Source organism: Erpetoichthys calabaricus, chromosome 2 (genome assembly GCF_900747795.2).
Source record: "Erpetoichthys calabaricus chromosome 2, fErpCal1.3, whole genome shotgun sequence".
Lineage (NCBI taxonomy): Eukaryota > Metazoa > Chordata > Cladistia > Polypteriformes > Polypteridae > Erpetoichthys > Erpetoichthys calabaricus.
The window spans coordinates 35,671,725-35,695,640 of record NC_041395.2 but is presented as its reverse complement, the minus strand read 5'-3'; the positions used below and the strand labels follow the sequence as shown (position 1 = coordinate 35,695,640).

At 38.3% G+C, this 23,916-nt stretch overlaps 1 protein-coding gene across 1 annotated transcript in view; it reads left to right on the top strand.

Annotated features, from left to right (window-relative positions):
* The window catches only part of LOC114645753 (protein mono-ADP-ribosyltransferase PARP14-like), a 70,577-nt gene that overhangs the window by 25,890 nt on the left and 20,771 nt on the right, over window positions 1–23,916 (top strand). The window contains exons 6-10 of the mRNA XM_028793582.2: window positions 4,802–5,023; window positions 9,181–9,247; window positions 12,287–12,433; window positions 21,516–21,575; window positions 21,724–21,903. Of these exons, the coding sequence (XP_028649415.1) occupies window positions 4,802–5,023; window positions 9,181–9,247; window positions 12,287–12,433; window positions 21,516–21,575; window positions 21,724–21,903 (676 nt within the window). The remainder of the gene's footprint in view (window positions 1–4,801; window positions 5,024–9,180; window positions 9,248–12,286; window positions 12,434–21,515; window positions 21,576–21,723; window positions 21,904–23,916) is intronic.

Sequence of the window (23,916 nt, the reverse complement as noted above, 5' to 3'; positions counted from 1 at the left end):
AATGTGTGTATGCAATTTTCCACACAAGCGTTGTGATTTGTAAAAGAAAAGGTGATGTGGAACATGAGTGTATTTGCTGAAAATCTGACCCATGCGTATGCAATATTTCGGAGAAACTGGGATATGAGGACACCCCTGATCAAGTGTGCAAATGCAGGTAAACAACTAAATGATGATTTGCAAACACAATGAATCATACAATCAAGCCTGTATTATTATGCACATTGATGTGGCAAACATATTACACCTCAAAAACAATGAGTAGGATACACAGACTGTATTCGCTCTCTCATCCGGGATGCCTTTCTGTCATTTTGGGGCCTCTAATCTGGGTAAGGAATCTTCCCAACTCCCTGCAGGGTGTCTGTTCATTCCATGTGTCACCTACGCATTACATGTTGCTGCCAACATAAAAAGGCAATTTGCACCAGAGTCAGTTTTCCTAATGTATCTGAGCACTTTACTGCACTCATATCACAATGAGGGCACCTAGTGAGAATGAAGCTGCTTTTGTTAACTGTAAGCAGTTACATTGTATTAACATAAAAGTCATCTGTGATGACAAGATAAGGCAATTGACAATAGTCAAGGGTGCTCTGGCGTAACTGCACATAAAAAAGCATCTCCAATTACAAATGCGATTCGCAGATCGAAATCATGAGCATAGAGGTGTTTTTTCCTTCTCCCCTTTGCACACACGCTCTGCCGGTGACCGTTTTTTAATTTCACACATGGTATGGCTGGAGCTCATGTCATTTACAGCAGCAGCCATTCAATAAATCTGTGCTTGTGTTTTCTGCCTCCTGTAGCGTCAGGTGAGTGCAGATTGAACACTGAGCGTTTTTCTGGTTATTGCAGCTTTTTCTTGGCATAAATCCCAATGAGCACGAAGAAAATGTTTGTATTGCGTTTACATGTTGTTCTGGAGGACCGGACATGTCCCATGATCACGTGTGTGTGTGTATGTATGTGTGTATATAAAATATATAGTGGCAAAGGCCCTATACAAGCGCTAAACCCGACACAGACAGACACGGGAGGCACACTTATAAAAACAAAGTGCTTTTATTTTTCTTTTTTTCTCCTGTGGGCAACGCCTTCCCCATTCCCACAGGCACACAACACAGTCCAAAGCTCAGCACTGCATATGATACTTTCCTTTTCTTTTCTCTTTCTTCACCACTCCTCTCCTTGCTGGGTCTTTAGCAGTCCTTTATAACTTTAGTTATTATTGGATTATTAATGCCGAAGGGTGAGTGCGTACATGAGTACTGTTCATATATTTGCTTACTTCATGGTGACAAGTAGCTGCTCTTCAAGATTAACCCTGACTCGCATATCGGTTAACCGGGGTGTAATATGGTGTTGTGCCAGCTGCAGCAGGAAATCAAAACTTGAAACCGACATCCGACAATATTTGAAGAACTTATGTGGAAATCGTTACATTTCTTCAAAGACTGCACACATGCTAGTACACCAGTAGCGGCAGCGATGTTTTCTCTGCCTACATCTACAATTCAGTAGGATTTTTAACACAAGGAGGTCAATGTTCAGCAAACTGATCTATATTTCGTGAATCCAATGAAGGATGAAGCTCCAACTCCACAGGTTAAAAACACTTTGGACTGCCTGATAACTGCCCCCACGGGTAAACACACAAAACTACAATTTGGGCAGCAGGTTGGTGTTTACCAGAGGCAAACAAACGCAAATGTAATGTCATATTGAAGTCAATTAAGCACCACTAAAAAAACACAATATAAATACTTAGATTGCTTAGAGTGCATGATTTGAACGCCCGTGTGGACAGGGCCAAAATTTTAAAAAACAAGGCCAACTAAATAAATTGAAAAGAAGTTATTAGCAGCAAAAACTGGTCACTAATAAAAAAGATGGTCAAAATGAATACCTGAAGCCATGGTAGCCCTCCAGGGCCAATGTTGGACACCCGTGCAATACGAGAACCATTTTTGGTTGATACAGAACCAGATGTATAACTGCATTTTATAGAATATAAAATGAAGGGAAAAGAAGTTAATTGGCAGCAAAAACTGGTCACTGATTAAGTAAAGGGTTAGAATGAGAACCTGCAGCCACAGTAGTGTTACAAGACCAGAGTTGGAGACCCCTGGTGTAGAGCCTAGTAACTTAAGTAATCTCAAGAGAGTATTTGCTATCGAAAGGTGAATTCCTATGTCAAGTTCTTGTCCTTCATTCCACTTCCTCTTTTGTGTTTTCATTATTTGTTTTGAGTTAAGCATTGATTTAGTCCTCTTTAGATATTGCTTTCCTTGATTTATAAAAGAAAGAGCAATAAGCAAAATCAACTGTTAAAATATCACATAATCATGAAAGTTAAACTTCAAAAATATTGGGGACAGAAAGAAAACTGGTGTTTTAATTGACAAAAGTAAAGTCAATAGCATAGCACATCAAAAATTCACTAACCAGTGATAGAATGAACAACTGTATGCACAGTTAACATCCAAAAAAGTCAGACTGGAACATATAAGGAGTTGCAAAACAAGCAAGAAAAATGGCACTGAAATGATCAAAAATTTTACATATTAAAAACTTCATTACAATTATAAAAATCAAGGAAAAGTAATAGCATTAGAAAAAATTGTAATACAAATAGAAGTTATATTTGTAAACACAGACGAATAATTAGCAAGAAAATTAAGTAAATAATGAAATATAATCACATCTAGACAAGTGAAAAATATATAACTGAGTAGAGTGCTATGTAGACAAAAATAAAAAATATGAGCAATTCAATCTGATATACAGCATAAAAAACTAAAATGTTCAGAGAGATTTGATGAATGGAACACACAGAAGTCAGGTGAGTTAGTGAATAAAAACCTGGATAGTAAACTGAAGTGAATTCCACTGCATGTAATTTTCTTTCATCAAATGTAGTTCAGACCAGGATACTTGGGTGGCACAACTGATCAGAGTTCATTCACAAACTAGAGAACATATTTCAAGGACCAGCTCTTCATCAGACCATCTATTAATGTGTGAAAAGCTGAGTATGAATTGAAAGGCAAACCAAGGATACTTGATTGCTTGCTAATGACACTAACACAGCAACTACCACAGTACATACCTTGCGATTTACAAAATGGGTAATATTTTCAGGCGCATTGCTTACTCTTGACACCAAAGTCACGAATATACTTAGACTGATGGAAAAGAAGCAGCCAACCCCAAAGTTTAATTGAATTATCTGTTTTTAATGTTCTATAAAACTGTCTTAACTTAATTTTTAATTTTCTTTGTTTTTCCCATTTGAAGTATCATTTTCATGACTACTTTTTATGTCATGCTTAAATAGTTTTTGTCTTTCTGCTTATTGCTCTTGTTTATTTCAAGTTTATTGTCTTTTTAACCAGTGAATAATCACTTTAGTGATGATTGTCTGCATATTTTCACTGCTGTTTGTCAAAATGCTTTATCTTTTATCTAAAGTGCTGCATTAGAATATAGTAAAAAAAAAACTTTAAAAACATTTTAAATTGTATCTCTATTTATTTGTATCTTATTTTTCTGTAAACAGTTTTCCATTTTGTATGTAGAACATACAAGGCTTCATCTTTACCCATTCACTGAGCTTGTGTGTGGTATGAAAGCTAAACTAAAGAACAAAGGTCATAACAAGTCACTTTGAAAGATTCCTTGCTTGACAGGAATTTCCCCCATTATGTTGTGTAGTTCAGACATATCTCTGTTTTTCATCTTTAAGCGATGACTTCACAAACCTGTTTAACAAGTTCATAACTTAGATACAAGCTATTAAAATAAAAAAAAAACAAAAAACACACTGTCTCTCTCTGTCTCTCTCTCTCTCTCTCTATACAGTATATATATATATATATATATATATATATATATATATATATATATATATATATATATATATATTGTAAAACGCTAGGGGTCAAGCCTTTTAATAATCTTCTTCTTAAACAGCACCCTTCCAGCACCACAACCACAATATTACTGGCAATAAACTCAATAATTCAATACTCTTTTCTCTCTTTTTCTCCTCCACACCTCCCAGCAAGCTTTGTCCACCTCCTCCCGACTCTGGCTCGCTTGCTGGGTCTTTAGCAGTCCTTTATAGTTCCTGACTCAGAAGTGCTTCTGTTCTTCCTTCCACATGACTTGCCAGCACTTCCTGATCAGCTGAAGTATTCAAGTTCTTCTAATCAGCCCAGAAGTACTTTGAGGCTTTCGTCCTTGTGACTACCTAGTACTTCCGGGCTATAGGGAAAGCATGACCCCCTTTGACAGCTACCCCTAGCAGCACCCAGGGCACCCAACATGGCTGAAAAACCTGATTCAAAGTCCCAGGATGCCCTGTGCGAATCCGGGGTACCGCTACACTCCAGGGGAGCTGCCAACTAGCGTTTTGGGGGAGGCAGTGGTGTCGGCAAGCAGCTGCCTTCCCCCATCTTTCCATTTTAGGTGAACTGCTGGCCGTCTCACATTATATATATATATATATATATATATATATATATATATATATATATATATATATATATATATATATATATATATATATATATTTGTCACTGCAGTGGGCTGATGCCCTGCCCGGGGTTTGTTTCCTGCCTTGCGCCCTGTGTTGGCTGGGATTGGCTCCAGCAGACCCCCAGACCTTGTAATTAGGATATAGTGGGTTGGATAATGGATGACTGGATGGATATATTTGTCATTGAAGAATATTCAGAAATCCTCTACCAGGAATATTTTTTGTTTCATCTAAAAACTGTTCTTCATATATTTTTAGATTCTTAAAAAAAGCTTCCGAAATTGCTTGGAACACTGCCATTTCAATGCTCTACAATCAGCTGCCATACCTGTGATTGGTCCAGGAAAGATCCTGGGTTTTCCACATGATGTTGCCATCAAAGCTTTGCTAGAGGAAATCAGCCAATTTGAGAAGGCCTCTCCCAGTTGGTTAAAAAAAGTGAAAATTGTAATTTATCCTGATGATAAAGTGTCTTCAAAGGTAAGTTTGAAATCAAATGTGCAGCATAAAAGAATTAAATGGACAGTTTTCTTTTAATTAAAATAATTAGTAGGACAGTGGAAAGTAAGTAAAAAAACTTACAAACAAATTGCTCAAACTTGAACCAAAGTCACATTAGATGATTTTTCCAGGAATTTTCAGTTGTAGCCTTTATTTAGATAATCTTAAGAAGATGGAGGCAGTCATTGGTGTGCTCCCTTGAAGCTGATCACCTAGTGTAACATTTCCAATGACTGAGTCCAACTAGTGTGTGACTTGCTACAAAAAATTAGGGGTAGGCTCTATGTGCAAGAGGGCAGACACCCAATGAATACTCATCCTTTAAGCACAATGTGATGACAAATAAGGAAAGCACGTGTTTTGAACCTCGTAAACAGAAGACATGGTTGTCTTTCAGATGTCTTCTGTTTTATGTACTAAAACAGAATGGAAAAAAAGAAAAATAAGGGCAGAAACTGTGGCCTGAACGCTCTATACTTGTTAACCTTTCACCTTTATACAGTGCCACTTCCAACAGGCAGCACAGTTGTTTTGGACCTCACAAACAGAAGAAAAGCTCATCTGTCTGATATTTCATGTTTTACATACCATAACAGCAGGAAAAAAATAATTAAAAGGCCATAGTCATTAATGCTTCATACAGCAATGGCATTGCACTGAAAGATCAGTGCTCATTTGATAAATGAGACATGGGCAGCAATTTTCAGTTCTGTAATTTGACATGGTGCAGTGATGAGATAAGCAAGTGTGTTTGGCAAATCTAACTTAAACCACAACAAAAAGTTGCAAAATGTGACATTGGCTTTAAAAAAAAACTGTACAAATGTTTATTAAAACAAACCAAAACCAAATACAGTATAGACAATCCTAATGAAAAAGTACAACCCTTCCCCTTATTATCCTCCCATTCACCCTCATCCTAGTCTTTTGGGGTATAAATTTTTGTATGTGGGTATGTGGGTAACACTATCAACACAGCAGATTCCACTTCTCAGGGGACACTGTTTAAGTTTTAATCCTGGGCAATCTGTTATCCAGTACTGCACCACATCTGCCAGATGTTGGCAATTCACATTATTGGTTCCAGTTGTCCTATTAATCCTTGCTGCTAAAGGATCAGAGAGAGAAGGAATGTCATACAATCATCAAGAAGCTGTAGATTCCCAATCCCAAGGGCAAAAAAGATAAGACAAAAATTGTCCTAAGTAAAAATAACCTACCTGTATGTTATATAGAACTGAGAGGGACACAGAGGGGCAAGGTCTAGCAACAAAAATACGAGGTAATAGAGATATGTTGATAGAAACCCAAGAAGACACAAAGAGAGCAGCAACAGGAAGAAAGAGTAGCATAAGTGAGATGTTCCCAACACAGAAAAGGAGATGCCCGGTTTGCTAGTTTGACAAGAAGAGAGAGATATCAGCTCCATAGAGAATCATCTTGGAGGGGTCAGGTATGGTCTCTATACTGATTTGAACCGGATATTTTGAAGGTTCCTGACCGAAATGGTAATATTTTTAAAATGAAGGGGTCATGAATGTAGAAGGGGTGTGGAGAAATCACATTCCCATGTAGACAATATGAGATGATAGGCTTCATGCTGTCTTGCATAAAGGCTTGCCACTGGCCATGGGTTGTAAAACAAGCACCAATGAAAATGGCATATTCTAGGCTTTAATGACCACTCTACAGTAAGTTGGAAGTAGAAAAACAAGAGAATAGGTGAGCCTCAGGGACTGAAATGTGCAGGGAACAGAATTGTCTAAAATATGTGCAAGCCAGAGATGCCTCGTTTCAACCCTTTTGGATAAGTTATGGTCTTATTTCTGATAGTCCTAAGCTTATAAAATTGAATTAAGTTGATGCCACTGTAGGTATAGCCCTAATTGTCTCTTCACTTACCTTAAAATATCAAGTACTTAAATAATCACTGACCAAGATGCAATGCCTGAGACTTTACTTTTTCAGGAGTGAAGTGGACAGGCAATATGGATCTAGGGGTATAAGTTTTACTTTCAATAGGTAGCCAGGAGGATGGGATGGGAGTGTGGGAGCAACATTTCAAGGTGCTACTGCACAAACACTCAGTGAGAGAGCTCCATGTCTGGAAGAGATATTCCCTCTCAACTTCTTGTGGTTTTGTTTGCAATAAAAGAATACCAAACAATAACCATTTAACTGTAGAAGAACTTGATGTGTCATTTTTGCCAGATGATTTTTGGAGGGATTGGAACTACATTTCTTGCTAACATTATTAAAGCACATAAGATATTGGAGAGCATAGTACTCTTAATTTAAAACACTATTGTGAAGAAGTGAAGAAACCACAAAAGGAATACAGGAGAAGATTAAATGACTCTTTAATGAGGCCTTTTTGACACAGAACCATCAACTGTGCTTGTTTTGTGCAAGCATATCTCGAAATGAGCAGACTGTCTGTAGGTGCCAAGAACTCTGATGGTGAAAAACTTAAAATTACATCCACTCAAATAATTTGGAAAAGAAGAAAGAAAGATACTCAAGTGAAAGTTATTAAATTTTCAAATGAGCATCATGTCTATAGGATATTCATTGAACTTAATAGCAATCTCTATATATAAAAATTCAACTGTCTGTCTATCTGTCTGTACACTATTCACGAGAGAATTTACTTAACATATTTTTCTGTAATTTGCTAGAACATTCCGGTTGATTTTAAGACTTCTCTCATTGCACTTGCAGGAGTGATTATTTTGCTCCAATCAGAGGCAGAGGCTGCAGGCCGATTTTTAGGGGGGATTGGGGGCGGGTAAGCATGAATGGGGAGCCGGGTGGGGCCCTCCTCACTCACACGCCAGCCTCCGTTCGAATCGCTCTACCTCTGGCCACATTTTGGAGCAGACTTTGTCTCCACTTAGCTAGTGATACCTGTTTGTTTATTGATTTTTAAAGTTTGTCCTGTTTCACTACTACACGGGTGGAGCCACAGGGGACGGCTAGTCATATATAAAAATAAATATTTTTGGGGGGAGATAAAATTTTAATAATTTATCTTCAATAATTTTGATAATTATTTTAACTTTGATTCACTTACCAGGTAAATTTTAAAAATAGAAAAATGTGTAAAATTATGTTTTCACAAAGTATACAAAGAAATGCAAATTATAAAGCAGTATGCTTGCTATTAATGTATTAATGCAGAGTTTTAAAAAAAGCAAAATAAAATTTAATTTTGATTGTATGGTAAATTTTTTAATTTGTTATTAGAGTTTTTTGTTTGTTGCAGGCAGACATAATTAAGTAATAGAATGGTATCCTGTTCATGGTTGATTCTTTACACCTTTTACTGCCAAAACAGGTGTGACCAGTAGGGGGCACTGCAGCACCTTCAAACCCCAAACACAAGCACAATTATGCAAGAGCCAGTATAATAAAAAGTTTTATTTCCACAATTACCTTACAAAAGGCTTCTTATACATTATGTGATCACTCTTCTCTCTGTTTTTCCTCCACTCCTCCCTGGCAAGTGTTGTCCAGTTCCTCATCCAGCTCCCACTGTTTGGTCTCCTTTATCTTAGACTTGAGAGCACTTCCGTGGCTAAGGGCATAGTCCAATCAAAGCTCTTCTACATTGAGCAGAAAACCCAAAGAGTAGAGATCACAAATCTCCACAGCACCCTCTAGTGGCACCTCCAGAACCCAACAAGGCTGCCCCATGGGACTACAGTTCCCATAATGCCTAAGTGGGTGTCCATACTGGTAGCAGTGCCACCTAATGTGTCAGGGAGTATGTAGTCCTGATGAGTTGTATCCCCTGATCCTTCTATCATGCTGGCATCCTGGTCGGGTATTATTCTATGATCCAACCTTACCGGGACACCAGAGTACCCAATTCCAAACTGACATCTTCTGCCAACTTCCTGGCTAAGGGAGGGAACTCTCTGCCTTTCTTCTTGTGCTTCTGACGGGTTAGCCTCCTGTCCAGGTAAAAAACCTTGCCCTATCCTGGCTCCATGTGGGCCGTGCTTTACAAAGGATACAGTTTCTCATAGCCATATAGAATAAATGTGAAGATTAATTTATGGATATATCTGTACATTTGTGAATAAAACAGCTCTATTAATAAAAATCATATGTGCTTCTTATTTTTTATTTAGGAGATCCAAGAAAGAAAATGTCATTTTGATTTTAAAGACTTCAAGATGAATATGGAGACAGAAGAAAGTGAGCTGTTTTTGTTCTTAAATTGTTAAAGCAAACTGAATATTTATTATTTACTGTAATTCTTTGAAAGCATTTATTTTGCAAACTATAAGTTTGGGGTGAATTTTGCAACATGTCTTACTGTTTCAATAGTTCCTAAAAAATATATAGTTTGTAAAATATATATTTTGGCTACAGTAGTAATTTGCTTGTTTGAATGAGTTTGGAGTGCATGTAGTCCTGTCCTCCTCAGAAAGGTGTCAACCACCTGCAGAGCTGGTTCCTCTCAGGTTCAGACCCAGGGGCGGTACACTATTATTTCCACAGCATGCCTGGCTAGCGCACAATGGTTGAAAAACACTGTTTTAGGGATTGACAGGATGTTTATTTTTTCCCAAGATGGTGACTGGCTTTTCAGATGAGAAGAAAGACAGAGTGCCTGATATCAGGCTTTACTTGTTCATATCTGGGTTTTTAGTAATGGTGGCTTTCTGAAACAGACACCTACTACAAGGAACTGGCCAGCATGTCATAAATATCTTAGCCGAGCTTTAGCTTGCCAAATGTTTTGGAAACCATAAATCTACTGATGAGGCATTGCATTCAGCTTCTATATAGTGCAGGTGAACAGGTCAACAAAAAATAAAATTTTCATCAGCGCCCTGTTTTCATAATGTATGTTGTAATTGGCACAACTGGCATAATTGACTGCACTCATATCGAAGTAAGAGCCTCTAGTAATAATGAAGCTGATTTTGTTAATCTTAAGCAGTTACATTTCCATTCATTTACATGTAGTCTGTGATGCCAAGATGAGATTGACAAACATCAGGACTGCTCTGGCATAATAATGCATAATAAGGTACCTATGACTACTGATGCCATTGATAGATCGAAATCAGGGAGCGCAGAGGTGCTTTTTCCTCCATCCATACACTTGTGTCACTTCAGTCTCAAGTGATCTGATGTTTCGTTTGAGATTTTTTTTTTTATTTCAGACATAGTGCGACTTGTAGAACTCACACCATTCGTGGCATGCTGCCATTCAACTCCCTCAAATAAAGGTTTTTTATGTGCCTGTACTTTAGAGATGAGAGTGTATATCTCACACTCTTCAAAATGTTTGCTTTTTTGTCTGTTTTCTCCATTGTTGCCATTGTGTTTCCTTACAGGTAAATCTGTTAATTATGATTGTTTGAGGTTAATTAGCATGGTTCATATACGGTTGTTTGAGGGTGGCAAGCGGGCAGAGTTCGAGGCATTATCACGTATGCACATTTACAAGATGATTTTCATTTATACAGGGTAAATTGCAAGGAAATATATGTACAGTAGGTTTTATAAACTGACTTTTATTGCTGCTTACAAGTTCATATTTTTTTGGTCTATGAATATTGTCATGCTCAAATTCATGCAAACTTTTATAAGTGAAATCTCTGATGAATATTTCAAAATGGAGAATGAGGGGGAAAGTGCCTTCAGACAGTGTAGCTGCCATTACAAACATGTTGTGATGACTTTTGACTTATGCAGTGCTCCAGTGGTTTTTTCCATTTTGTAGCTAGGTAATAATGTACTTTTCTTGTGAACCGTAGCTGATAATTTTTAAAATATCCAAGTGGTGTTCAGACATTTGAAGATTTTTTAAATGTGGAAGAAAGCAAATTCTATAAAGGGAAAGGAGAGGTTTGCCTTACCTCTCATATTTCTTCCCTATAAATTCCAAATTCGTCTCTGCTCTGGGAGACCATCCATACCAACTTGACTTATGTCTAATGTTTTGTGAGTTGCAGTGATCACTATACGCACCATTACAACTCTCAGTAATAAAGGAGAGGTTTGGCCACAGCTCAACAAGCCTCAGATAAGTATAAGAAGTTGTGAACCTTTTACAGCTTCTTTATTGGAAGTATTAGGTAAGGTCAGCATTATCAAAAGAAATTGGCATGTTCTAGAAGTTTCTACAACTATAAACATTCTAACAAAATAATAATGTAATAAACAGTGCTGTTTGGTCATCAAATGGGTCGTAGAAAGTGTAAATAGCTATTTTAAGAAACTATTCAAACATTTAATAAAATCTAGTCTTCAGTATATTGGGTTGAGGGAAATGTATCAATCGGAAAACATTGTTAGGGAACTCAAAAAACTGCCATCCCACATTTTTGCATCACCATAGAATTGCAGCTTGTCAAACAGATTATAGACCAAAACATGTGTACAGGTCAACACAGATAATAACAGACAAGGGCATTCTTCCTAGATTAATCAGTATTTGTCTGTGTGTGTGTGTGTGTGTGTGTGCAACATGTAATTTGCAATACACATATATATATTTTACCAGTAAACATGTTACATTGTTCCAAGGCCACACTCAAAAGAGCACTATACAATATAAAATAAATTGAATTGAAAATTGAGTTGACGTCATGTTGATTCAGTTTTGAATATTAAGGATTTTGCTTCCTCCTGTAACTCTGCCTTTGTCTTTCAGATAGGGGTGTTGTAAATAATCAAGCCTTGACACACACAGAGGTTTGGGGCAGCCTCCCATATACTTGAGAGTTGGTTGCAAATGCGAAAAAGGTTGAGAAAAATGATCTTTACAGACAGGAGTCCAAAACAAAACAGAACTGAACTGGTTAGGAAACATGTCGGATATATAGTTAAACAGCAGGAAGAGAAGGGATCTTGGGACTGGAACCAGAAATGAGGTCATCGGGCTGCGACTTCTTGGGATGTGGAAATTATGTCATTAGGAAGTGATGTCTTCTGGGGCAGAACCGGAAGTGACACCGTCATGGGAGCCAAGTGGAATTTCCCGGATTTGGTCTGTGGGGAGATAAGAGAAAGGATTAATGCAATCTGCCACCCCCTGGTCTGACTGGGAATTACCTTCTTTTGTGCCTGTTAGCTGCCTCCCATGCCTACGTGTGTGACAGGGTTAACAAGTAAAATATAAATATTACAAAGAAACCTTTTGATTTTATAGTGTGGTAATGTTCTTTTTTGTCTCTGTCTGCAGAAATTCATGCTAATTATTCTTTTTTATAATTGCAGCATCTTTCTTCCATTCTTTAACAAGCCTTGTTGATGAAATCACCATAATGATGGACAGAGTGAAGCTACAACTTGTGTTTGGGGATATTTCCCAAGAACGTTCTGATATCATTGTCAATTCTACATCTTTTAATGACCCTCCTTTAGGTAGGAATGTCCTCTTTAAATGTTTAAATAAAAACTATCCTATTAAATTTTAATATTCTATTGTCTATAAAAAGATATTGTAAATTTAAATGACCTAGTTTAAATCTGATGTTTCATAGAGGCAATGGTAGAATTTACAGTCCTATCAATTACTAAAAACAAGTTTTAATTCACTCATATATTTTAGCTTTTTATAATTTTACAGCTCTCTCACACCAACCTTAGTCAATAATGCAAGTCCTAGTATCATAGTAATAAAACCAAGGTTTTCCCATTGAAGCCCAGGCAGATGAAGTGATGTGCTTGTGGTCACTCAATGTCAGTAGTAAGATTTGAACCTACTACCTCAGAGATTGAAGTGCAAAGTCTTAGCCACTGTGCCACACTGCCTGCCTTTTCTTCTAGCATGAGTATGATCTAATTAGAGCAGTGTTTCCCAACCTTTTTTGAGCCACGGCACATACACTGCCTGGCCAAAAAAAAAGTCGCCACCCGGATTTAACTAAGCAAATCGGTACGAGCCTCCTATTGGATAATTACTGCATGGGCGATTATCTTTCAGCTGGCAACAAGTTATTTAACCCCAACTGGTGCAATGAGTTGCTTCTCATTTCTTAAACAACCATGTCGAAAGACACATCTCGTGGTCGTGGAAAAGATGTTAGTCTGTTTGAGAAGGGTCAAATCATTGGCATGCATCAAGCAGAGAAAACATCAAAGGAGATTGCAGAAACTACTAAAATTGGGTTAAGAACTGTCCAACGCATTATTAAAAACTGGAAGGATAGTGGGGACCCATCGTCTTCGAGGAAGAAATGTGGCCGGAAAAAAATCCTGAATGATCGTGATTGGCGATCACTTAAACGTTTGGTGAAATCAAATCGAAGAAAAACAACAGTAGAACTCAGGTCTATGTTTAATAGTGAAAGTAAGAGCATTTCCACACGCACAATGCGAAGGGAACTCAAGGGATTGGGACTGAACAGCTGTGTAGCCGTAAGAAAACCACTAATCAGTGTGGCAAACCGGAAAAAAAAGGCTTCAATTTGCTAGGGAGCATAAAGATTGGACTCTGGAGCAATGGAAGAAGGTCATGTGGTCTGATGAGTCCAGATTTACCCTGTTCCAGAGTGATGGGTACATCAGGGTAAGAAGAGAGGCAGATGAAGTGATGCACCCATCATGCAAAATCTTGGTGAAAAATTAATGCAACACTGGATGGAACTAAATCTTGTGACATTGCAGAAGCTTATCGAAACAATGCCACAGCGAATGCGTGCCGTAATCAAAGCTAAAGGCGGTCGAACGAAATATTAGAGTGTGTGACCTTTTTTTTGGGTGGCAACTTTTTTTTTTGGCCAGGCAGTGTATTTTACATTAGAAAAATCCCGCGGCGCACCACCAAACAAAAATGTCACAAAAAGTATATGTAATGAAATATAATGATCTTCTAGTTTCAATTTACTCACAATTTAAAAGTTTAGTTGAACACAACGCTGATATACATGCAGGAATTGAAGAAAGACATACATGAAGATCTTCTTCAACAGCTCTGAGTCTCTCTCTTTTTTTAGTTTTTATAGCAGTAATGCTTGAAAGGCCAAGCTCACATAGGTAGGTTGTGGAAAATGGGAGCAGGGCTGAAATAGCTCTGCTTGCCAGAATGGGGAACTCCTTGGCAGCAGTCAGCCAAAAACTGTCCAAAGGTAGATCAGCAAAGCTCAGCTTTAAACCACGATTTTCTCTCAGTACAGTTATTTTCTCCTGCAAAGTCATGTCCTTTCCTACTGCAGTTGAGCTATATGGGTTCCTATCCCAGTCAAGGCAATCTGTGAAAACTGAAGGGAAATAAAATGACAACTTTTGTTCAAGAGTTTTCAAATTTCAAGTTGTCTCACACATTGCAGCAATGTTGATACCTTACCATTTCTGGGTGTGTGGGAACATGTCAGGGTTGGCACTTTCCACATGTTGTTGCCAGAGCTGCACCGTTCAATGAAATCTATTTATTTTATCTGCACTTGTGAGCAGGTTTTCGTTTTTGGCCTTGCATCTGTGTGTTCAGGTCATTGAAATGTTGAAATATATCTGCCAAATATGCCAGTCTTGCACACCACTCATCACTTGAAAGCAACTTAGCGTCATCACACCTCTCATTTGTCAAAAACACTTTTAGATCCTCCCACAGCTCATACACATGGGCTAAAACTTTGCCACGGGACAAATACCAGACCTCCGTATGCAGCAATAGCACTTTATGCTCCACTCCCATTTCCTCACACAATGATGCAAACATGCAACGTTTTACAGATCTTGTCTTCACAAAGTTTATCATGCGCACAACATCGTCCAATACAGGAGCTAGGTCTGCTGGTAATGTCTTGGCAACGAGTGCCTCATAGTGCAGAAAACAATGCGTCCCAATAACATCTGGATGTTGCTATTTCACTCTGCTTACAAATCCTTTGGTGTGCCCGAAAATGGCGGCTGCTCCATCAGTGCAACACCCCCGTGCCCCTGTGTTCGGATTTAGCGGGTTGGATAATGGATGGATGGATGGTCCTCCTTGTTCAAGGTACTTTGATACAACTCGAAAAATGTCCTCTCCTGTTGTTCTTTCTGGCAATTCCTTGCAAAACAGGAAGTTTTCTCTGATGGTGTCTCTGTCTACAAAGCGCACATTTGCCAAAAGTTGTGCATGTCCACTGATTGATATCCATAGATTCATCGAGTTGCAATGCAAATTTTCCACTGACGTGCAACTTTTTCAAAATGATCCTTTCAGTGTTTGCAGACATGTCATCAATACGTCTGTAATTGTATTATTTGAGAGAGGGACTTGGGCTATTTCTTTAAGAGCGCCAGGTCTCGTTTACAATGATTTTGCAGGCAGGTAGTATTAATATCTCTGCCACCGTGTGTAGCTGTTTTGATTTAGCGATGAGTTCATCAACTTGGTAGCTAGCTTTGAGAGCTCTCTCGTTCGTCTTTGTGGTTTTCCTCACTAAAGCTGCCTGTTTCTTAGTCTGTTCACGAAGTTGAATAAAATAGTCTGTGTTCTTGTTTTGTAATGACGGGTGTTTTGTTTGGAGATGGCGTTTAAGTTTGCTAGGAACCGCCGCACTGTTGGACAGCTTTTCCCCACATATCAAGCACAACGGAATCGGCTCAGTTGATTCCCTGGTAAAAGCAAATCCAAAGGAAAGATAACTTTCATTGTATTGTCTTGAGCTCACCTTTTTTGCTTTCTTCTGACCACTACTCATACTAGGGCCTTCATCTGGGTCACAATTTTCTCCAGAACCCAGTTCGGATTGTGTACTTTGTCTTTTCAGATATTTATCCATAACTATCACTGCTGTCACAGCCGAAGCATCACTAATTCTACTGTTTTAATGGCAACATGTAGATACACAGATTAATTAGCCATCTGCTGCCACCTAGTGGAAGAATATTTAATTGTTCTGCCTATCACTGTCGCATAGATGAATGAAGACAAATTATTTGCAGTAAATAATAATTTTTAGACCAATTAAGTGAAATTGGATAATTTTCCACGGTACACCTGATGATCTCTCACGGCACACTAATATGCTGCGGCACAGTGGTTGGGAATCACTGAATTACAGCACAGGAATATAAATTCAAGCAACTAATAGTATTACTCAGAATCAAGGAGTACACATTTGTAATCATAGCAAAGTGTTTTATTACCATAAAAACTGTCCATACATTACACTAAATATTACTGAGCACACAATGTAAATGCTTTCAAATTGCAAAAAGATGTTAAGACACTATTAGGAAAATCTGAGCCCCTTGTGTGATTTTGAGATATCTGCTTAATTTCAAGAGGAGAATACCGGGGTATCTTTTCTCAGGAGAACAATTGAGACAAAAGAAAACGTCTCCATTTTATTTCTTTCTGGTCTCATCTCAACTATTTGATTGATTATTAAAATGTTTATTAGCTAGGTGAACTAAGTTGTCATAATATTTTCTTCCAATTTCCATGATATGCTCAATATAAATTTTTTTTATTTAGAAAAATATTTCTTTTTAAAGTTTGAGCAACTTTTCATTTTGCCTTGTGCAACTGAAATTCTGAAATGCTTGGGCAGGCCTCTTCAGTGCTTTAGACATGCTATTGCTGATTTGTGCACATGTGCAGCCTGAACGTTTGACTTCCATTTTGGAGCTTAAAGGGTAGAACACTTTTAAAATACCTATTGGTTGATTATTTTTATTTTTCTAATTTTTTAAATATTTTTGACACAATTTAAATGGTGTATGAATCTGCATATCTCACTATCACCACTATCACAAATCATGTCTGCAAAAAAAAAAATAAAAAAATAAATAAAATAATCCATCCATCCATTCATCCATTATCCAACCTGCCATATCCTAACTACAAGGCCACGGGGGTCTGCTGGAACCAATCCCAGCCAACACAGGGTGCAAGGCAGGAAACAAACCCCGGGCAGGGCGCCAGCCCACCGCAGGGCACGCACACACACACACACACACCCACACACCAAGCACACACCAGGGACAATTTAGGATCGTCAATGCACCTAACCTGCATGTCTTTGGACTGTGAGAGGAAACCCACGCAGACACGGGGAGAACATGCAAACTCCACGCAGGGAGGACCAAATAAAATAATATATACAATAAATAAATACATAAATGAATAAATAAATAAATAAATTTTTTGTTCCTGTCCAACATTTTAGCTATTCTTCACAGATATGAGGGTGCTGACTATCACATATAGTTTTTAAAGAATGAAGGTTTAAAATGAAAAAAAACACCATTTTAGAAAAAATTTATATATTTTTAAAATTAATTATTTGTGGATTTGATAAAATTATAAATTGGACATATAATTGTTTGAAATATAATTATTCCTTACAAAAAGTAGTTTATTTTTTCCTCTTATCGCCCTCTGAGTGTGTTTTATAATGGAACAGAAGTCAGTTTACACAGTTTACCAACAGAAGTTTGTTTACATAGACTGACTCCATTTCCTTTTATATTCTTTTATTATCTACATTTTGGAAAAAACGGGGATCCTAAACAGACAGGAAAATTGGATACAAAACATCACTATTCATGAGCGAAGAGCCATACAGTTAGGTCCATAAATATTTGGACAGAGACAACTTTTTTTCTAATTTTGGTTCTGTACATTACCACAATGAATTTTAAACAACTTCGATGCAGTTGAAGTGCAGACTTTCAGCTTTAATTCAGTGGGGTGAACAAAACGATTGCATAAAAATGTGAGGCAACTAAAGCATTTTTTTAACACAATTCCTTCATTTCAGGGGCTCAAAAGTAATTGGACAAATTAAATAACTGGAAATAAAATGTTCATTTCTAATACTTGGTTGAAAACCCTTTGCTGGCAATGACAGCCTGAAGTCTTGAACTCATGGACATCACCAGATGTTGGGTTTCCTCCATTTTAATGCTCTGCCAGGCCTTTACTGCAGCGGCTTTCAGGTGCTGTTTGTTTGTGGGCCTTTCTGTCTGAAGTTTAGTCTTCAACAAGTGAAATGCCTGCTCAATTGGGTTACGATCAGGAGACTGACTTGGCCATTCAAGAATTTTCCACTTCTTTGCTTTAATAAACTCCTGGGTTGCTTTGGCTGTATGTTTTGGGTCATTGTCCATCTGTATCATGAAACGCCGCCCAATCAATTTGACTGCATTTAGCTGGATTTGAGCAGACAGTATGTCTCTGAACACCTCAGAATTCATTCGGCTGCTTCTGTCCTGTGTCGCATCATCAATAAATACTAGTATCCCAGTGCCACTGGCAGCCATGCATGCCCAAGCCATCACACTGCCTCCACCGTGTTTTACAGATGATGTGGTATGCTTTGGATAATGAGCTGTTCCACGCCTTCTCCATACTTTTTTCTTGCCATCATTCTGGTAGAGGTTGATCTTGGTTTCATCTGTCCAAAGAATGTTTTTCCAGAACTGTGCTGGCTTTTTTAGATGTTCTTTAGCAAAGTCCAATCTAGCCTTTCTATTCTTGAGGCTTATGAGTGGCTTGCACCTTGCAGTGCACCCTCTGTATTTACTTTCATGCAGTCTTCTCTTTATGGTAGACTTGGATATCGATACGCCTACCCCCTGGAGAGTGTTGTTCACTTGGTTGGCTGTTGTGAAGGGGTTTCTCTTCACCATGGAAATGATTCTGCGATCATCCACCACTGTTGTCTTCCATGGACGTCCAGGTCTTTTTGCGTTGCTGATTTCACCAGTGCTTGCTTTCTTTCTCAGGATGTACCAAACTGTAGATTTTGCCACTTGTAATATTGTAGCAATTTCTCAGATATGTTTTTTCTGTTTTCGCAGCTTAAGGATGGCGTCTTTCACCTGCATGTAGAGCTCCTTTGATCGCATGTTGTCTGTTCACAGCAAAATCTTCCACATGCAAGCACCACACCTCAAATTAACTCCAGGCCTTTTATCTGCTTAATTGATAATGACATAACAACGGACTTGCCCACACCTGCCCATGAAATAGCCTTTCTGAGTCAATTGTCCAATTACTTTTGAGCCCCTGAAATGAAGGGATTGTGTTCAAAAAATGCTTTAGTTGCCTCACATTTTTATGCAATTGTTTTGTTCACCCCACTGAATTAAAGCTGAAAGTCTGCACTTCAACTGCATCTGAGTTGTTTCATTTAAAATTCATTGTGGTACTGTACAGAACCAAAATTAGAAAAAAGTTGTCTCTGTCCCAATATTTATGGACCTAACTGTACATTCACTTTGGGAAAATACAGACATCATTATTAAACCATCAGAGAAGGAGGGTGCCTCAGTTATCATGAACACATCTGAATATATACAGGAGGCACAAAGACAATTGTCCAGTACTATGCATTATTACAAACTACAGAAAGACATAGATCTCTACAAGAAGGAAATAAGAAGGCAGTAGGGACCATGTAAACAATTCAATTTGTAAAAACTCCTAAGATTCACAAAGTAGGTAACCCGGGAAAGCCTATAATCTCAGCAATCTGTCTTCCTGAATGTTGAAACCAAAAAAAAATGTGAGCAGCTGTGTGTCCTCCAAATCCTTCCATGATTTCCTATCATATCACCCCCCATAAGAGTTGTACTGGTTTCCAAATATAAATTTAGTATGGACCACATAAAAATTAAGAAGAGGGTCTATTCAAAAAAGAATTTGTCTATAAATTCACTAAGATGGTTGCTCTTCCTTCTAAATGCTAATGTCCAGGAAATGGCAGGGATGCAAACTTAAAATGTCAGAATTTAATACTTTTGTCAGCCTTCCATGTTAAATAGAGAAATTCCACTCACCCAGCAGCAAACAAAGCTGCAGCAGTGACATATTTTTGGAACCATGGCACTTTGTCACAGCCTTGTGATGCTTACCCCTCCTGTTACACTCACATCTCCCACAAGCAAATCTGCATCATGGCAACACTTGTATCTGCTCAGAAATTCACTTAGGGTGTTGCCCTACCCTCTCCTAGCCACACATCCACCCATAGGGAGTAGAAGAGATTAATTAAACATGGACTGCTGAAACTCCAGGTTCTACTACAGTAATAAAATAAGATCTCCACTTAACTCAGCAGCAGAGCTTCCCTCTTTTAATTTTATCAGCCCAATACTAAGTTCTATCACTGCTTTCTCAGGTAGGGTAGCAGCTGGGATGGGATCCCTGAGTGAATTCCTCATCAGAGACAGGATTAAAAATGTATTTTTTTTTTTTATGAATTACAGATTCCAGACCAAGCAAGCATGACTGCAATTTTGCCCCTCTAATGAAAGCTCAATTGACTTACAGTAGCTGGACAAAAACTATGATTTCTGTTAGTGTTTTCAAATCTTAGCTACCTATGAAACAAATAACAGAAGATATATTTCATTTGTTTGTTTGGTTTATGTCCAGTTAAACTATTTAAGGTGCATTAGGCATCTAGTGAGAATTATTCTGGTTTTCCTCCAGTGCCTGCTTCCCATTGAAAAGAGGTATCAAGGGTGGCATGCCCCGTTGTTTTCCTCTAGGGGGTGCTAGCTCCCTGGTTGGAATAAGTTCTTTAGTAATTGTGGTGTCTTAAGTAACCTGAACCTATATCGATATAATATAAAAAGGCAGTACCCTTCCCTCAGTGATATGGTGGTAAGAAATCACATAGGAGAAATAACTTAGCTTTCTTTAATGATGGTTTACGCAGCATAACAGACGGGAAGCCATGACAAAACCTTTATGTAGAGTCTGCCATTTTCGTCTCTGTGTTGGGAGGATTTTCACGATCGGATGACGGCATCTCCCATTCGTCCATCGGCTTCAAAGGTGTGCCGGGCAATGTTCCAAAGGTTTTATACTCTTTCTCCATGTTCAGGCCCTTACTTAGGTAAAATCATGCCATTCCAAACAAGGCAAAGAAAGGATACTATTTCATGCTGACTCTAACACACAGAAATAGTGCACGTTGCCCATTTGTCTTTGTCTATCTTGTCCTGTGCTTGGCCTAGCAGTTCTAAATGCTGAGCCCCTTTGTACTAAATTTGGCTCAGCTGTGGTTATATCTGCCAGCTGACCTAGAAACACTTATGAATTCTATATAAAAATCTAGGGACTTGCTTACTTAAAGACTCACATTTTCCACCTACCCCTGATTGACCTGGCATGTGCGACTAATCTTTAAGGTTACCCTTGGCCACCTCTCCCTAACTAAATTAAAGCAAATCTGTTTGTTCTGCAACAAACACAACAGGCATAAACCTGATCAGCCACTTAAGGTTTTCATTTCCTCAACTGGCTACTGTGCTTGATTTCTGCTTTGTGGGAAGAGTAAGAATCTCAACTTCTGTACAAGCACCACCCATACAAAAAAGGCCTGTTCACATCTGCATTACCAGGTGGAAAGAGAATAAAAACTCCAAGCAGAGGAGACCTCCATTGGGAAGTGATGCAAAATGGCTTCACATCAGTGTTATATTTAAGGAATGCCAGTTTGTTGAAAGGTTCTTTCCATCACCTCATCTTCATGTTTTGCATGGTTTTGTTTTGTAGGTGTATCCAAAGTTTTACTGACAGCAGCTGGATCAGAAGTGGAACAAGAATTTGAGAATGGTTTGTGTTTATGATTTTTAAAGTCTATATATCAATGATTAAATATATATACCTATTAAATAATATGTATTATTTAGTTAATCTCTTTGTGTTTTCCTTAGCGAAATATTGTTTGTTTTGTTAACTTTACTGTATTATTCTCTTCAAGCACGCAAGAATCCGAAAAACAATATGGTGATAACTAAAGCAGGCAGCTTAAAATGCAAGAATATTGTTCACATCTGCTGGGAAAATGATCTAAGTGTAATTGAAAAACGAACAAAGGAAGTTATTGAGCTGTGTGAAACTCTGTTATTCAGATCAGTCTCATTTCCTGCAGTAGGTACTGGTAAGTATGGAACTATTTAAGCTATGGAACTATTTAGATAAACTAAAAAATAATCGGTAAATATGTGATTTCTCACTATGCTTCCTTCCACATCCCAAAGAGTTAAAAATAAGATTGGTCAGAATTCATTTTTTAAAGTTGATCTGGAAAAAGAACAAGTGTCACTGGTGTGAAGCTCAGGGAGCGTACGGCCACCCTAACCCCAACACAGACAGGCAGGACACAGGTTTAGCACACAACGCACGGTTTATTTACAGTTTGCCTTCCACAGCACACAAGGCAAAGCACAGAGCACAGCAAACGGTCCCTCTGCCGCCAGTCCTTCCACCTCCACTAATCCTCAGGCTTTGTCCTCTTCCTCCTGACTCTGGCCATTGAGTGGTGGTAACTGGCTCCTTTTATAGGGCACCCAGAAGGACTCCAGGTGCCCAACAAGCTTCTTCCAGCAGCACTTTCAGGTATGGCGGAAGTGTTGCCAAATAAGGGCCTATAAAAGTCCAGGTGCTCCTTGACGAATGGTCGCTTCCATGCTCACAACCCGTGGCCCCGCTGCAAGCCAAGGGGGCTGCCCTCTGTCGGTTCGGGAAAGAAATACTCTCTCCCCTGGTCCTTCTGTTCTCAGGGCGTCCTGACCGGGTAAGGGCTTCGGCCATCCGCCACACTGGACAAACAGAAACTAATGGATTTGCATGACCTTTGTGAAGCATTTGTAAACTTGTACACTTAGTGAATAATGTTTTTATTAACACTTTCATTGTGAAAATACATGAGCATTTTCATACCTCAGTTCATTTCCAATCTGCATTTCCTGAATTAGAACTACAATAGTATTGGCCTTGTGCAACCACTGGAGGAAAAGCAGAATGATCCTGACTAGATGCCCAAGGCACCTTAAATAGCTTATCTGACTCACTCTGGCAACAGTTTCTCAAAGGTTCTTATAGATTAAGTTCTATACCCAGTCATGGAGACTTGTCTTGTCTTGTCTTGTCTTGTCTTGTCTTGTCTTACCTTTCCTTGCCTTGTCTCATCTCATCTTATCTCGCCTCATATTATCCTTTCTTATCTCAACTTATCACATTTCAGCTTGGCATATAAAAGCTTCTCTCACCTTGATCTGTCCCATCTTACCTTGTCTTTATGCCTAGACTGTGGTTTCAAAGGTTGTAGGGATATTAATTTTGGGGTAAATCAAAAGCTTTGTGTGAGAATTATTATTCAGATTCAGTGTCTAGTACAAATCCAGAAAACAGGTAGTACTGAGCTAAATTTTGGTCAGTTTTAAAATCATTTTCATTCTGAAGAACCAGAAGTACTTAAACTACACAATTGTGGAATCTGCTCCTCCCTCACTTTCTGAGAGAAAGCTACTCATCCAGAAGAGAAACATGCAATCAAAACTCAAAATTCTACTTATCATCCAAACTGCATCACACTTGCTAGGAGGCAGATTTCACAGCCAGCTTAGGCCACAAGCGCAACTTGACTTACAACCAGCACAAATGAAATGCCTGAATTTCCAAAGTTGATGACCTCTTAGGTAAAATGGTGCCTTAATATCATGTTCAAGAAAATCATGAAAGGGGATCATTTGCATTCTTGGTGAATGGCTGTGTACATTTTAAATCCATTGTAAAAGTATTTGACATTGAGTGCTTGGCTTTTCCTGCAGCCTCTTGTTGCCTAAAGGAAGGCGGTGTCTCTGAATTGAAGTGACTGCACAGGGTGTGAGCAGTTTAAAGTGAGACAGAAACAGAAGATGGATCATAATAGCAGTAACAATCCAAGTTTATAACAGGGAGAACAGGAATCAAATAAACAAAGGCCAGTATTTGAGACAAAATCATTGACTGAGAAATGTGGGACGATAATCAATGACCAGAATATTTCATGTAATCTTAGCAAAGTCAAAAACAAAACAAAAAATTTTCAACCAAAGATAACTATAACAATAATAATGAAAATAGTAATAAAAATAATAAAAAATAATAGCATTAGGAATTTTCTTTTCTT